Consider the following 15,042-nt stretch of genomic DNA (forward strand, 5'->3'; position numbering starts at 1 on the left):
GCATCCAGATGAAACTTTCATCAAGCGATAGCTCAACGGCAAAAGCTGTGGCTCCACAAAATGAGCCTCACACACCCGAACAGGGACTTGAACCCTGGACCCTCAGATTAAAAGTCTGATGCTCTCCCGACTGAGCTATCCGGACTCCACAACAGTAATTTATAAGTAGGCAATTTTTAGGGTTGTGGTTGGTGCAGACCTTCACAGTACACTAAAGTTTACCGTGAGATGAGGTTTAGCCTTATGGTTGGTGTAGATGTTGCTAAAACACGACAGGTTACTTTGAGGTTGGGTTTATGGTTGTTGTAAGTGTAGACATCAGTACAACACAATAGTTTGGACTCCATGTCATGTAGGAGACATTAAAGAGATCAATGATAACTGCAGAAGGTCTTTCTGCTGTTGTGGCAATGAATGGACACTCAACAATTGAAAAGATTCCTTCCATGCCTTAGAAGCATGACTTGATCAGTTGTTATCTACACAGCATGCTGCCATCAAAGATCCTATTTCTCTTATATCGAATCCCTAGTCTTCCACACTTTAGGAAACGTAAACATTCAGGATGTGCCATTAGCACAGCCTGCACTAAAAGGAGGCTGGAGATTATGGATGGCAACACAGAGTGCAACACCAATGTCGCCTTGAAAAACATGCCATGACACGTATTTGAACCAGGGTTGCTGTGGCCACAATGCAGAACACTAAGCACTATACAATCACAGCAAGCTACAGGATTGCCGCTGTGGCTCTTGTGTGGTATGTTCCTTCATGTGATATGCCCCTTTCTCTTCAGTGAGAACACACAGTTGTTTTTCTCCTTCTACCAGCACAACGTTTTTCCCAAGAAACAATGGAAATGCAAACATTAATGGCTGCTGCAATTTTAAAAAGGAACAGGATGTGGGTATAGTTAGCAGGACTTGAACCTGCGGGAGAATACCCCAACCGATTTCTAGTCGACCGCCTTAACCACGCAGCCATGACTACAAGACTGCCTGTTCTCCCATGTCCTCATGCCGAGTACACGTGTTGTGCATTCAGATGAAACTCTCAGCAAGCGATAGCTCAACGGCAAAAGCTGTGGCTCCACAAAGAGTCTCTCATGACCGAACACAGACTTGAACCCTGGACCCTCTACCGACTCCGCTAAAGCTGGGGAACAATAGTCTGTTTTGGAAGGGGAAGAAAAAAGCACAAGAAAAATAAGAAAATTTGAGAAATTGAGAAAGAAAGAAGCGAAATTAAGGTTATATTTTGTATTTTTTGCCCACCAGAAACTACTCAATGCATATATAACAGTACTGGTTCAAGAAATATGTCCATAAATAACACTTTGGGTAGATCACAAGGTTCAATCCCCGACTGGAGCAGGTATCTAACCAGGTTTAGTAATGGGTCGATCATGAACATTTCGTTCATTTTAAACGAATCTTCAATATGATTTGGGAACTATAAGTCCTCTTAGGGTGTGATTTGTTAATTTGCACGTGCGTACATTTGTGCAGGTGGTATCGTTATTTCAAGTCTTCATCACATTTCGTGTCGTTCATCGCGGAAAGGTAGAAACCAATCATATGCGTTTAGAGCCGAAAAAGATTTGATCCGTTCACCTCTCGAGCCCTCTATCGGTTCTGAGTCACTTGTTTATTACGGGCCAATCATACGCGTTTAGAGCAGGAAAAATATTTGATCCGTTCATCTCTCGAGTCCTCTATCGGGTCTGAGTCATTCGTTCCTCACGGGCCAATCATACGCGTTTAGAGCTGCAAAAAGAATTGATCAGTTCATCTCTTGAGTCCTCTATCGGGTCTGAGTCACTCGTTCATCATGGGCCAATCATACGCATTTAGAGCCGGAAAAAGAATTGATCCGTTCACCTCATGAGTCAGGTCTGAATTTGGAGAAAAGCTCCGCCACTGCACTTGACACCACCAACACTGGTTTGAAGTGCAGCTCAGGTTAAATACTCTCTCTCCTCTCTAGAAAGATCCAATGATTGCTACCAGGTGGACACAGTTACCTGCAGGGAGAGAGAGAGGAAAAACACAATGCTCATTGTCCACCAAAAGATATGTCTCAGGACGCAAGCCCTGGGATAACCGCTATCACCCTCCTGGAGCATATACAGGCAAGAAATCCATTAATTAGTTGTTATGGAAGTTATTCATTAAGCTTTTAATGTACTACACAAAATGGTAATCTAAATGTTTATTTTATCATTAGTTTTATTTAATATATGTTTTTTTATTGTTTTATTTTTTTAAGGTTAATTGCTGGGAATGGAGCACCTTTACAGCCAGACCGGCAAAACCCTGACTCCGGTGCTCCAGAACCCAGAGGAGGAAGACAGGCTGGTGGAGGAAGTACATGACGAGGATCTACAAGATGACGGGTTTGAGGAGGAGATCATGGAGGACATCACAGTTCCAGTGCTGTATGAGGATGACCCCTGCCGTGATCTCAGAAACAGCCCCTTATCTTCGCCTCTGCCTCAGTCCCCAGCATTACTGGCTGAGCCGTCCACATCAGCTGGTGGAGAAGGACAGCTTCCTAGCCCAGCCCCCTCAGTGCCGTCACAGCCATCCAAGTCTGGAGACAGTCTCTCTGTTGAGGCTCAGGTAAGATATATTAAGAACTTAATTTTATTTAGTCTTTTTTTATTCCACATATACTAAATTTATTCTGTATTTACCAGGGAGTAGTCATTGGACCTGATGGCATTGCTGGGTGGGACAAGGTGCAGGATCTGGCTGCTTATTTGGTAGGTCTTCGTGAGGCTCCTTACCTCACTGACCTGCAGGTGACAGAGGCCATCCAGCTGTGGACAGCTCTCCTGGATGTTGATAAACAGCGCATCAACTACCAGCCTCGACATCAGCCTCAGCTGACACATGGGCGCTTTAAGGCACCGAATCGCTCCGGAGTCACTCCAGGTGTGGAGAGCGTCAAGCGCTGTCTGATTGGACATCCTGAGGGTCCAGCACAGTGGCCTAGCACCAGCCGCTTGGTTGAGGCCATTTGTACAAAGCTGTGTGCCGTACACAAGTCCACTTCCAAGAAGGCTGGTGTTCGCACGCACAGGTGGTCTAAAATACTGACCGATTACCACCACATCCGGGATCTGGTGCTTGGCAGTCGCAGGCTGATGGATGAAACAGTGATCCAGCTTTTTGAGCTAAATCAGAAGACGCTCATTCAGTGGTAAGCAAAGCACATTGTTTTCTTTAAATTACCTGAATACTTCCAAATTAATATATATGAATGATACATATCATTTATTATCAGGTTTCAACGGAGGCAAAAGGATCAGGAAATGAGTGTACTCCCTCAGGGACTGACTCCAATTGATCCAATTGCTGTGGCAGCTACGCAGCTTCCTTTGCCGAGGGGAAAATTGGACGAGGCACCGACAACATCAGGCCCCAAACACCAGTTTGTCTTTCCTCCAAATAAAGAAGGACAGGCACCTCTTCTTCGACCTGGTCGAAAGTCTGCTTCTGCAACCACCACAGTTTGCTCCTTCCTGCCGGATGCCACCACGGTGTGCTCCTTTCCACCGGCCCCCATGACGGTATGCCCCATCGCGCCAACCCCCACCACAGTCTACCACATTGCACCAGCCCCTACCATGGTGTGCCCCGTCACACCGACCTTCACCACAGTGCGCCCCATCTCGCCAGCCTCCACCACAGTGTGCCCCATCATACCAGCCTCCACCACAGTGCGCCCTATTGCGCCGGCCCCCACCACAGTGCGCCTCATTGTATCTGCCCCCACCACGGTGTGCTCCTTTCCACCGACCCCCAGCACGGTGTGCCCCATTGCACCACCCCCCACAGCACCAGGTGTTGTGCAGCCCATTTCAGGACCTGGATCATTGTTTGGCACACTTGTTTTTAACCCAGACATGAGTGTGTCAATGGTGATTCCATCATTTGCTGCACCAACATCCAGTGCAGTCCCAGCTTCACCTGCACCTGCTGTTCCTCCACCTGCACCTGCTCCACCTGCACCTGCTGTTCCTTCACCTGCACCTGCTCCACCTGCACCTGCTGTTCCTCCACCTGCACCTGCTCCACCTGCACCTAAACCCAGAGGAACAGGCGCAGATGGGAACAGGAGAAGGAAAGTGGAGTCCACAAAAGGAAGTATGTGCGTGCGGTTACTTTTAATGTTTGCAGCAAATGTGGGCAACCAAAGACTAATGAGTTTGGCCATAGCCGATTTGGTAATGCCACATTTTGCCTGCAAACTTCAAATGGCAAATCCTTAGAGGACTGGTTGGCAGAACAGCGCCAGCAAAATAAAGGACAAACTCCAGCTCCAGAATAAAGGACAAATTGCTGTATATATTTTTGTAAATGTTACATGGGTACTCTCTCTCTCTCTCATTTTATTTAATTTTTGTGTGTTAATATTTAGCATTTTAAAGTGGCACTTATACGCCCACTCTTATTTTGTCTTGTGTGTACTTATTTAATATTTGTGTGCATTTTATGTAAAAATATATTTATATTTCTTAAAAAAATAACATTTTTTACATTGCTTAAATACTATATTTTATATATTACATGCCCCCACTCTTGCATTTTATTATTTATTTATATTATTGTTTAATATATTGTGTATATATAAAAAAAATATATATAGAGAGTATTGTTTTTATATAATGTGTATAATAAATAAATATATTTATATATAGTATTGTTTTAATATATTATATGTGCATAATAAATATATATTGTATTGTTTTTATTTATTGTATATTATATAGTTTATATATTAAGATATGTTTTTATTTTGTTTTTTATATTTTTTAAATTGTTTTGCGATTTTAATATTTGTATTCATTTTAATAAACCATTTTGCATATTACTTGTTTTTGTGTGCATTCATTTAAAGTTATTACATAAAGAAATATAACATATATTAATATATATATATATATATATATATATATATATATATATATATAGTATAGTATATATTTATACATAATATATATATATATAATATACTTATATATACATAAACATGCATACATATGTTTAATTGAAACATTTTCATTCATTTTTAATTAACGTAATATGCTCTTTAAGAACAATATCCACATAATAATAGTAATATCAATATAATTGCCTGTGTTACGTCAGTAAAATTTCAATAAGAGCGCAGCTGATTGGCTCCGCTGAAACCGACACTGATTGGATATTGTGTTACACAGATCGTGTGTTCGAATCCAGCACGCAAAAAATGACATTTAGAATGACATGCAATATGCAACCAAAATACCACATTTTGCACAGTCACAAAGCCGCGAACACTACTGCAAGCGAAATTTGTCGCATTTTTCCATTTTTTGCGGCTTGTTCGCTTGCGAGTGAACGAGAAGATTGGGCCCCTTTCTATGCTAAGCGTGCGCTCTACAATTTGAGCTAATTCCCCTCGGAAAAATTCAAATTGGTAGTTTTTGGCGTGGTCAAAAAAAAAAAAAAGATCACATTTGCTCTGTGGTGGCCTCTTTGCCCTGCCCGCCGTTTAGTCGTCAAATTGCCTGGAATAGCGCGCTTTTCTTTTGAAGGCCATACCTAGTCCTGCTCCAGTAAACGTGTGAGGAGCCCTGCATGACAAATGACGAGTTACTCAGAAATCAATGCACATTGACTTGTATTGACATTCTGCTACTTTCTGGCAAGGCAATTTTTTTAATTTATTTTTTTTTTTTTACATTTTTTCTCTTTAGCCCGGGCAGCACCAACCAGAAAACTTGAGGTTCCATGGTGTAATGGTTAGCACTCTGGACTCTGAATCCAGTGATCCAAGTTCAAATTTCAGTGGGACCTGTTATTTTGACCAGCACCGCACAAAAAAAGCTGGAATAGCATTCTTATCTCTTGAAGGCCGGAGAATGACAGTTACTCTGAGCTTTTTAGCAAACATGGTGGAAAGTGTCCGGTTAACTCAGCTGTTTAGAGCGTGGTGCTAATAACGCCAAGGCAGCGGTTTTGATCCCCGTACTGGCCAAGCTTTTACCCTTTAAGGCCTCAGAGGCATTTCAGGATTCTGCTTAGTCTCACAGACATGAATGCTGCAGGATTCTTGTGAAAAGGCAGCCGAAATTGCTGAGTTGGGAGAGCGTTAAATTGAAGATCTAAAGGTCCCTGATTCGATCCTGGGTTTCGGCAAAACAGTGATGTTGTTCTATTTTGTGCACAAGGGTCAGGTGACTGAAAGTCACCCAAAAAGCCTAGCTGCTTCACCCTTAAGTCCACCTGCTTCCACTTGACCAAAACACTATCTTCCTCCCAGATGGTCACGTTGCTTCTGGCGATGATTCCAATGGCCTGATCGACAGCACTCTATAATGCTATGTATTTAGCGCTTTGATGTCCCACTGCGGACACGCTGCTGAATAAAAGAAAACTGTGACTTGATAGGGCTTCTGAAGGGTTGCAATGATATGTACTACACAGAAACCAGCAAAGCTGACGTAAGTAGTTTCGCTTTAAACCCTCAAGGTGCCACCAGCTTTGCAATAAAAGCCAATGTAAAAAGGCATGAAAACAGAGGTGGAGAATGCAGTCATTGTTCCCGCTACCTCTCCCATGCAAAGCGAGCGCTTAACCATGAGCTAATTCCCCTCAAAGCAATCGATAATTGGCGATTTTCGACGTGGTCAAAATAGAAAAAAAAGATCACATTTGCTCTGTGGTGGCCTCTTTGCCCTGCCTGCCGTTTAGTCGTCAAAATGCCTGGAATAGTGCGCTTTTCTTTTGAAGGCCCAACCTGGTCCTGCTCCAGTAAACGTGTGAGGAGCCCTGCATGCCGAATGACGAGTTACTCAGAAATCAATGCACATTGGCACTGCCTTGTATTGACATTCTGCTACTTTCTGGCAAGGCCGTTTTCTTTTTTTTTGTTTGTTTTTTACATTATTTTCTCTTTAGCCCGGGCAGCACCAAGCAGAAGACTTGAGGTTCCATGGTGTAATGGTTAGCACTCTGAACTCTGAATCCAGCGATCCGAGTTCAAATCTCGGTGGGACCTTGTTTTTTTACCAGCACCGCACAAAAAAAGCTGGAATAGCATTCTTATCTCTTGAAGAAAATGACAGTTACTCTGAGCTTTTTAGCAAACATGGCAGAAAGTGGCCGGTTAGCTCAGCTGGTTAGAGCGTGGTGCTAATAACGCCAAGGTCGCGGGTTCGATCCCCGTACTGGCCAAACTTTTACCCTTTAAGGCCTCAGAGGCATTTCAGGATTCTGCTTAGTCTCACAGACACGAATGCTGCAGGATTCTTGTGAAAAGGTAGCCGAAATTGTTCAGTTGGGAGAGCGTTAAACTGAAGATCTAAAGGTCCCTGGTTCGATCCTGGGTTTCGGCAAAACAGTGATGTTGTTCTATTTTGTGCACAAGGGTCAGGTGACTGAAAGTCACCCAAAAAGCCTAGCTGCTTCACCCTTAAGTCCACCTGCTTCCACTTGACCAAAACGCTATCTTCCTCCCAGATGGTCACATTGCTTCTGGCGATGATTCCAATGGCCTGATCGACAGCACTCTATAATGCTATGTATTTAGCGCTTTGATGTCCCACTGCGGACACGCTGCTGAATAAAAGAAAACTGACTTGATAGGGCTTCTGAAGGGTTGCAATGATATGTACTACACAGAAACCGGCAAAGCTGACGTAAGTAGTTTCGCTTTAAACCCTCAAGGTGCCACCAGCTTTGCAATAAAAGCCAATGTAAAAAGGCATGAAAACAGAGGTGGAGAATGCAGTCATTGTTCCCGCTACCTCTCCCATGCAAAGCGAGCGCTTAACCATGAGCTAATTCCCCTCAAAGCAATCAATAATTGGCGATTTTCGACGTGGTCAAAATAGAAAAAAAAGATCACATTTGCTCTGTGGTGGCCTCTTTGCCCGGCCTGCCGTTTAGTCGTCAAAATGCCTGGAATAGTGCGCTTTTCTTTTGAAGGCCCAACCTGGTCCTGCTCCAGTAAACGTGTGAGGAGCCCTGCATGCCGAATGACGAATTACTCAGAAATCAATGCACATTGGCACTGCCTTGTATTGACATTCTGCTACTTTCTGGCAAGGCCGTTTTGTTTTTTACATTATTTTCTCTTTAGCCCGAGCAGCACCAAGCAGAAGACTTGAGGTTCCATGGTGTAATGGTTAGCACTCTGGACTCTGAATCCAGCGATCCGAGTTCAAATCTCGGTGGGACCTTGTTTTTTTTTACCAGCACCGCACAAAAAAAGCTGGAATAGCATTCTTATCTCTTGAAGAAAATGACAGTTACTCTGAGCTTTTTAGCAAACATGGCAGAAAGTGGCCGGTTAGCTCAGCTGGTTAGAGCGTAGTGCTAATAAGGCCAAGGTCGCGGGTTTGATCCCCGTACTGGCCAAACTTTTACCCTTTAAAGCCTCAGAGGCATTTCAGGATTCTGCTTAGTCTCACAGACATGAATGCTGCAGGATACTTGTGGAAAGGCAGTCGAAATAGCTCAGTTGGGAGAGCGTTAGACTGAAGATCTAAAGGTCCCTGGTTCGATCCTGGGGTTGTAAAATAGTGCTGTTGTTCTATTTTGTGCACAAGGGGCAGGTGACTGAAGGCCCTACCTGGTCCTGCTCCAGTAAACGTGTGAGGAGCCCTGCATGCAGAATGACGAGTTACTCAGAAATCAATGCACATTGCCACCGCCTTGTATTGACATTCTGCTACTTTCTGGCAAGGCCGTTTTATAATTTTTTTTTTTTTTTTACATTTTTTTTCTTTAGTCCGGGCAGCACCAACTGGAAGACTTTTATTAAGCTTGGCAGTAAATGGCCGGTTAGCTCATACTGCCACCTGTAAGTCGTGGTTATTCCTGGTCACACCGGCCAATCACTTTGTGAGCTGGAACCAAGATTCACCCTATTCTTGGTTAAGGCAGCCAATCGTGTTCTGAGTTACAATGAACGCTATGGCCAATCAGAGCCCTTATACCATCCATGATTTGTACTGTAATAAAAGATTTCGTCGCGGATTAATTCGGAAACCAATTGCAAAGTAAGTATTTTTTTAACAAGGTGGTTTAAATGAATAACCATTACAGTAACGTTAATTACTACAACATAATTATTATATGATTGTTATAGAGGTTTTATAACGTTATTTGGCAAGATTAATGTTATTCGACCAAGCAAACTGTACAGTTTTACTACAAACATTTTAATGCAGTTATTAATTAATTAATATGGATCATGCATGATTGCATCACTAATAATAAACCAACAATATAAGGGTCACACATCAATCCATCACTAATAATAATGTTATTATTATTAGTGATGGATTAAATTGTGACCCTTATATTATTGGTTTATTATTAGTGATGCAATCATGCGTGATCCATATTGTTTTAGCCTTTATGATTAGTGATGTATTATGCGTGAGCATTATTAGATTAGTTTATGATTAGTGATGTAGTGATATGTGAGCGTTATTATACTATTTGTTTATAATTAATGACTGATGAATTGATCCTTATATTTATTATTAGTGAAGTGATTCATTAATGTGTGAGAATAATGCACGGGCATTATTGTAACTATGGTAATAAATGACAATATAAAGTGAAGTAATATATAATAACTGCATTAAAATGTTTGTATTAAAACTGTACAGTGTGCTTGGTCGGCTAACATTAATCTTAACAAACAACGTCATATAACATCTATAACAATCATATAATAATTGTGTTGTTGTAATTAATGTTACTGTAATGGTTATTCATTTAAACCAACTTGTTATAAAAATACTTACTTTGTAATTGTTGTCCGAATTAATCCACAACGAAATCTGTTAATACAGTACAAATCATGAATGTTATAAGGGCTATGATTGGTCATAGCGTTCATTGTAACTCGGAACATGATTGGCTGCCGTAACCAAGAATTAAAAAAATTCTTGATTCCAACTCGGACCGTGATTGGCCGGTGTAACCAAGAATAACCACGAATTACAGGTGGCAAGAAAGAAAGGCAAGAAAGTGGCTCTAAGCACAAAAGACATCCTTTGAGCTGGAGTCAAACCTGCGACCTAAGAATTGGTCCTACAGTCCTCCACTCTACCAACTGAGCTATCAAAGTCTTACGTAGCAGTTCCACAACCACACCCTATAAGGTAGCTGCAGTCCGACCGCTGGCCAAAAAGAACAGGAGCAAAAGTACTTAAGCCTTCCCATACCGGGAGTCGAACCTGGGTCACCTGGGTGAAAATCAGGAATCCTGACTGCTAGACCATATGGAAATTGCAACTTTTGAAACCCAGTCTTGGCACAAACTCCAGTTCTTTCTGATCGCTGGCACGTCCCTGCTCCGCTTGAACAAGTGCCACTCATACACTTACGCACTCTCTCATACACAGTTTCTTGGTTTCCGTAACCGAGAATCTTCTGATCCATAGTCATAAGCGCTAACCTTTATGCCGCCATCACTCTGTTCAGCACCTTGTTAGCACATTGCTTGAAGCAAGGACAAGGCTCTGTCAACCCAGAGTTCCTTCACCACACATTCTGCTTTGTTTTTATGGCAAGAGGTTGTGTGGATGGGATGCTCTTACAGGATTCCTGACAGTCCCTTCATAGAAGACCTGAGATCCAGGGTCGGAGACTCTCTCCTCTCCAAGAGGAGGTTAAAAGCAATGGTTTCTTTTGTGTCTGTGTGTCAGAGCCCTTAGGTGTTGCTGCAGCTCAGAGACCTACAAGTGGAGGAGATTACACTGCAAGTTGGCTGGATGACCTCTAAGTGGTAGGCACTTATGCCACACGTAGGCTGGGTTTGCGATTGATGTAACTGTAGTAGACATTCATAAAAATAAAAACTGGTTACTCTGAGGTTGTGTTTAGGGTTGCACTGTTAAAAATTGTCCCGTTAAAAAACAGTAAAATACTGGCAGCTGCAGTTGCCAGCAATGTACTGTTATTTTACAGTATGTTGCTGTAAAAATACATGGACTACATTGATTTACACAATACTCAAGTGAACTCATTTTGCTCACTGAAAGCAACTGCCTCAACTTGGTCAACTGCTGAATGAGTTTATGAAGTAATGTCCTATATATGCTTAGAAGCATACTTATAATGATAACTTATTTTAGTTAATTAGAAAAGTTCGGTTTAACTCCAATGTCTTATTTTTCACAACAGCACACATACATGTAAATCTGGAATCACCAGAGAGATTCTGACTGCATCAGCAACTAAACAGCCGCTATCTTTAAATAGAGAAACATGCAGAATAACATCAGCAGCTCATTGTTCATCTTTAACTCATACACTGGCTCTACTCTCCTCCACAACGGTGACAGACAGAAGAAATTAGCTTCAGGTTTTACAGTAAAATACTGTTTTTTCCTTGTTTTAACGGTAATCTACTGGCAGCTGTGGTTGCCAGCAATATACTGTTTTTTTACAGTCTACTTCCGTTGTGTAAATTAACAGTATATTACTGTTAAAATACATTTTTACACTGTGTTTTTACCTCTCACACCTTTAACCCTTTAAACCCCAGAGCATATACTTCAGTTTTTATTGAAGTGTCCACACTACTGAGTGTTCAAGAAACATGGAGCAAAGCTGAAGTAAATTCATTAATTAACTGACTAATTAAATGATAATTGAGGATTAACAATGAACAAATGAAGAAATACTAAAGGAAAAAAACAAGAACAGAACATACAAAACTTTAGTCACAGCTTTATAATGAAATAACCTGAAGAACAACAAATGATTAAATCATTTAAATGATCAGCGGATGATTAAACAACTCTACAAACATCATCACCAGCTACACTTATTACTTAATACATGTATTTTTGTATAACATCTACTAAAGTTCTTCTTGAGAAAAAGTGAAAGTTTTACGTCACCATCATGGAGAACAGAGTTTGCTTTAGTTGGGCTCTTAGCCCTGTCATTTTTAACATTTATATATCTTGGCTGCTGCAATTGTTAAGAACTTTGTTTAAAAAGCTCCTTTGTTGTGGCAAGCCAGAAAAAACCTAAATAAGATCTGGTGATGTTCATGTTGCTATTAAATGGCAGAGTCTGTTCTCATTTAGTATAATAAAATGTACTGCTCCTATTCAATGTTTAATCTATTGTTTTACATTATATGTCTATATATGGCAATGATTTCTAGAAGTTGTTCAGAATATCTTGGACAATAACACTGCTCTATGGTGTAAATTGCACTCAAAGAGACATCAATAATCAGCATATGAACCTCAATAATGGTGACAACAAACAAAATTAACAGTTTAACTCACAAACAGGCAACTGAAAGTCTAAACATAAACAACAGCAGAATCAAACACAAATAAAGAAAACTGTTAGACCATTATACAACATTTATTTATACCGCAATGCATGCTGGGATATTTGTACCGTGCCACTCCCAGCATGCATTGCAGCATGAAACATTTGAGATGTTACCATTGTTGACATACAAGGTCAGATTCATGAGGTCTGAGTGTGTATTTGTCATAACTGAACTGTTTTTGTATGTTATTTCTTAACTGTTAAGTAATTACGGAGGTATCTTTTCTGTTTCCACTTCTCATTAATTAAATTAATACCTGCAACTAAGCACAAAATCTATTGCATGTGGCCCTTCTTCCAGATTTATAACAAAACATTTATCAGAACTTACTTCAGACAAATAGATTTCTCTATTTATTGACTTCCCAACTTTATTGCTATAGTACAAACATTTTGTAAACTCTGCATTACAGCAGTTGGAAAGTCTTCTTAAATGTGGCCAAGGGTGAAGAGCCCAACTAAATCAGCCCCTCACTCCATTACGGTGACACAAAAAACACCTTAATTTCTGTTGGATCTCAATGAGAATAGTATGGAAGTCAAATCAGTCAGTAATAAGTGTGTGTCTGCTGTTGTTTGTGGAGTTGTTTAATGATCCTCTGCTGAGACTGAAGCTGTTTTATTTTATTTTATTTAATGCTGTAACTCACGTCACTGTTTGTATTTCTTGTTTATTTTCTTCAGTAATTGTGATTATTAACAGCAGGTGTTCATCAGTGTCTGAATTCACTCATTAGTGTTCATTAAAACTGTCAGGTGAACTATATTAGTTAACTAGTGTATGAAATAGTGAACAAGGACACAAAGTGTGATTTCAAACACAGACTTCAAAACATCAAATCTGTACTCTGTTAGCTCACAGTTTTCTGCAGTTGGTTACTTTCTCGAAAACAAAAATGTTACCCAGAAAGCACTGTTTTTAACAGAATATTACTGTTTTAGTGAAAAAACATTATTTTGCCGTAGAATCTGACCGTTTTTTAACAGCAATTTTTTACAGTGCATTCACAAAAGCATATATAAGATACTCTGTGACAAAACCTTTTTTAACACAGTGAAGCTATCACATACTGTCCATTTTTTGCTACTTTTGGCCTTAGAAGATTTTTGTATCTTGAAGAAGATGTTTGTACATTAATCACAAATAACTTTAAACTCATTTGTGTTAATTCCAGGTGCTGTGAAATGTTATGTACAAGCTGCAGAGGCAATCAGGTGTGAATAAAGTGCCATATATCTGATCCAGTCCTCCAGCATCTTTTTTGCTTCAAATAGTCTTATACACTAAAATCATTATAGAATTGGTCTTTTGTTGCTAATAATTGATTTATACTATCTGAAATATAACATTCTATTATAAAGCTTTATCTCTTAACCAGGAGGAGGAGGGAAAATGCACTCACTCACTCAATGCAGTCAAATCAATGCGCAAAAAACACAACACATTAAAGGTTACCAAGACATATCTCACAACAAGAGAGATCTGTTATGGTACAGGCACAAATCAAGCGACACAATCAGAAACTTCCACACCACAGCACAGCAGCTTCAAAGGTAGGCTCATATATATATATATATATATATATATATATATATATATATATATATATATATATATATATATATATATAGATAATTTATTCATTTTCTTGTTGGCTTAGTCCCTTTATTAATCTGGGGTCGCCACAGCTGAATGAACCGCCAACTTATCCAGCAAGTTTTTACACAGCGGATACCCTTCCAGCCGCAACCCATCTCTGGGAAACATCCACATACACACACTCATACACTACGGACAATTTAGCCTACCCAATTCACCTGTCCCGCATGTCTTTGGACTGTGGGGGAAACCGTAGTACCCAGAGGAAAGCCACGCGAACGCAGGGAGTACATGCAAACTCCACACAGAAACGCCTGTTGCTATTCATATATATAGCAGCTGGGCATAGTTAATCTGAAAGCAAGTTGGGCCGCGGTCACACTAGAGTTTGTTCTTGCAAAATTCTTTCGTACAGCGCTGCAAAAAAGTGCGGGATAAAACAATATGATTAGACGTTACTAAAAGCGACTGATTGCTCCATATAGCTCATGTTTTGAACTTCTATTGGTCTCTTGCACTCACGTGATGCGATTTCAAGCTTTGGTCTTACCTTTGTAGAGTCCACTATTAAATCTGTCATGCAGCTATATATTTATAATTAGAAAATAATTACGTCACAAGTTAAATTATTGTATAGGCAGTTTATACAGGGTGATTCAATGACAAGAGTTCACTTTCATATCTACACAATGCAGAACTTTTAATGTGATTAACCTGCTCCACCTACACCAACTACAGCATTTCTCAGATTTCTTTTTCACTATTGTGTAATTACAGCGGTGGACATCACACACTGTAAGCCCGGACAGGTTGATTGAACTTAAAAAAATTATGGAAACTCGCTGCCCTAAAAAAGCTAATTTCGTCTTGTTGAAAAAACAAAACTTTTGAAGTTTATTGTATTTAAGTTTTCAAATGCATTTAATTAAATATTTAGTTGACTGAAATAAAGGTTTTTAGTACAACACTATTGAAATCTTTGATCTAATTATTATGTGTTATTTTCAAATTTTGATGCTTTAATGTACTCTAAGGACCACTGACAGCACTGCCAGAAAATATTGTGACTTTACA

At 40.2% G+C, this 15,042-nt stretch overlaps 3 protein-coding genes, 1 long non-coding RNA gene and 7 other non-coding genes across 12 annotated transcripts in view; 8 read left to right on the plus strand and 3 right to left on the minus strand.

Moving 5' to 3' along the window:
* si:ch73-110p20.1 overlaps positions 1 to 15,042 on the plus strand; it is a 592,105-nt gene that overhangs the window by 302,090 nt on the left and 274,973 nt on the right.
* Positions 1 to 15,042, minus strand: part of LOC100535035 (uncharacterized) — a 304,783-nt gene that overhangs the window by 231,794 nt on the left and 57,947 nt on the right. The gene's annotated exons all lie outside the window — the stretch shown is intronic.
* Positions 1 to 15,042, minus strand: part of LOC137489462 (uncharacterized) — a 243,196-nt gene that overhangs the window by 88,196 nt on the left and 139,958 nt on the right. The window lies entirely within an intron of this gene.
* Positions 73 to 145, minus strand: trnak-uuu (transfer RNA lysine (anticodon UUU)). Its single transcript has one exon. It is a non-coding gene; the product is annotated as a tRNA-Lys (tRNA).
* LOC141381533 (uncharacterized) lies at positions 2,278 to 14,786 on the plus strand. Its single transcript, XM_073946762.1, has 5 exons — positions 2,278 to 2,621; positions 2,699 to 3,204; positions 3,289 to 3,925; positions 13,748 to 13,922; positions 14,746 to 14,786. Exons 1-5 carry the CDS (start codon positions 2,283 to 2,285, stop codon positions 14,784 to 14,786), a joined length of 1,698 nt encoding a protein of 565 aa, XP_073802863.1. The 5' UTR covers positions 2,278 to 2,282.
* Positions 6,979 to 7,050, plus strand: trnaq-cug (transfer RNA glutamine (anticodon CUG)). Its single transcript has one exon. It is a non-coding gene; the product is annotated as a tRNA-Gln (tRNA).
* trnai-aau (transfer RNA isoleucine (anticodon AAU)) lies at positions 7,153 to 7,226 on the plus strand. Its single transcript has one exon. It is a non-coding gene; the product is annotated as a tRNA-Ile (tRNA).
* Positions 7,315 to 7,387, plus strand: trnaf-gaa (transfer RNA phenylalanine (anticodon GAA)). Its single transcript has one exon. It is a non-coding gene; the product is annotated as a tRNA-Phe (tRNA).
* trnaq-cug (transfer RNA glutamine (anticodon CUG)) lies at positions 8,162 to 8,233 on the plus strand. Its single transcript has one exon. It is a non-coding gene; the product is annotated as a tRNA-Gln (tRNA).
* Positions 8,338 to 8,411, plus strand: trnai-aau (transfer RNA isoleucine (anticodon AAU)). Its single transcript has one exon. It is a non-coding gene; the product is annotated as a tRNA-Ile (tRNA).
* On the plus strand, positions 8,501 to 8,572 carry trnaf-gaa (transfer RNA phenylalanine (anticodon GAA)). The gene has a single exon. It is a non-coding gene; the product is annotated as a tRNA-Phe (tRNA).

The sequence above is a fragment of the Danio rerio genome, chromosome 4 (assembly GCF_049306965.1).
Source record: "Danio rerio strain Tuebingen ecotype United States chromosome 4, GRCz12tu, whole genome shotgun sequence".
Classification (NCBI taxonomy): Eukaryota; Metazoa; Chordata; class Actinopteri; order Cypriniformes; family Danionidae; genus Danio; species Danio rerio.

What these genes read in the sequence shown, in the direction of transcription:
- LOC141381533 (XM_073946762.1), top strand. Translation starts at nt 2,283, where the DNA reads ATGGAGCACCTTTACAGCCAGACCGGCAAAACCCTGACTCCGGTGCTC. An exon ending in GTCTCTCTGTTGAGGCTCAG is followed by an intron (nt 2,622 to 2,698) that starts GTAAGATATATT and finishes TGTATTTACCAG; the next exon opens with GGAGTAGTCATTGGACCTGA. An exon ending in CAGACATGAGTGTGTCAATG is followed by an intron (nt 3,926 to 13,747) that starts GTGATTCCATCA and finishes TCTCTTAACCAG; the next exon opens with GAGGAGGAGGGAAAATGCAC.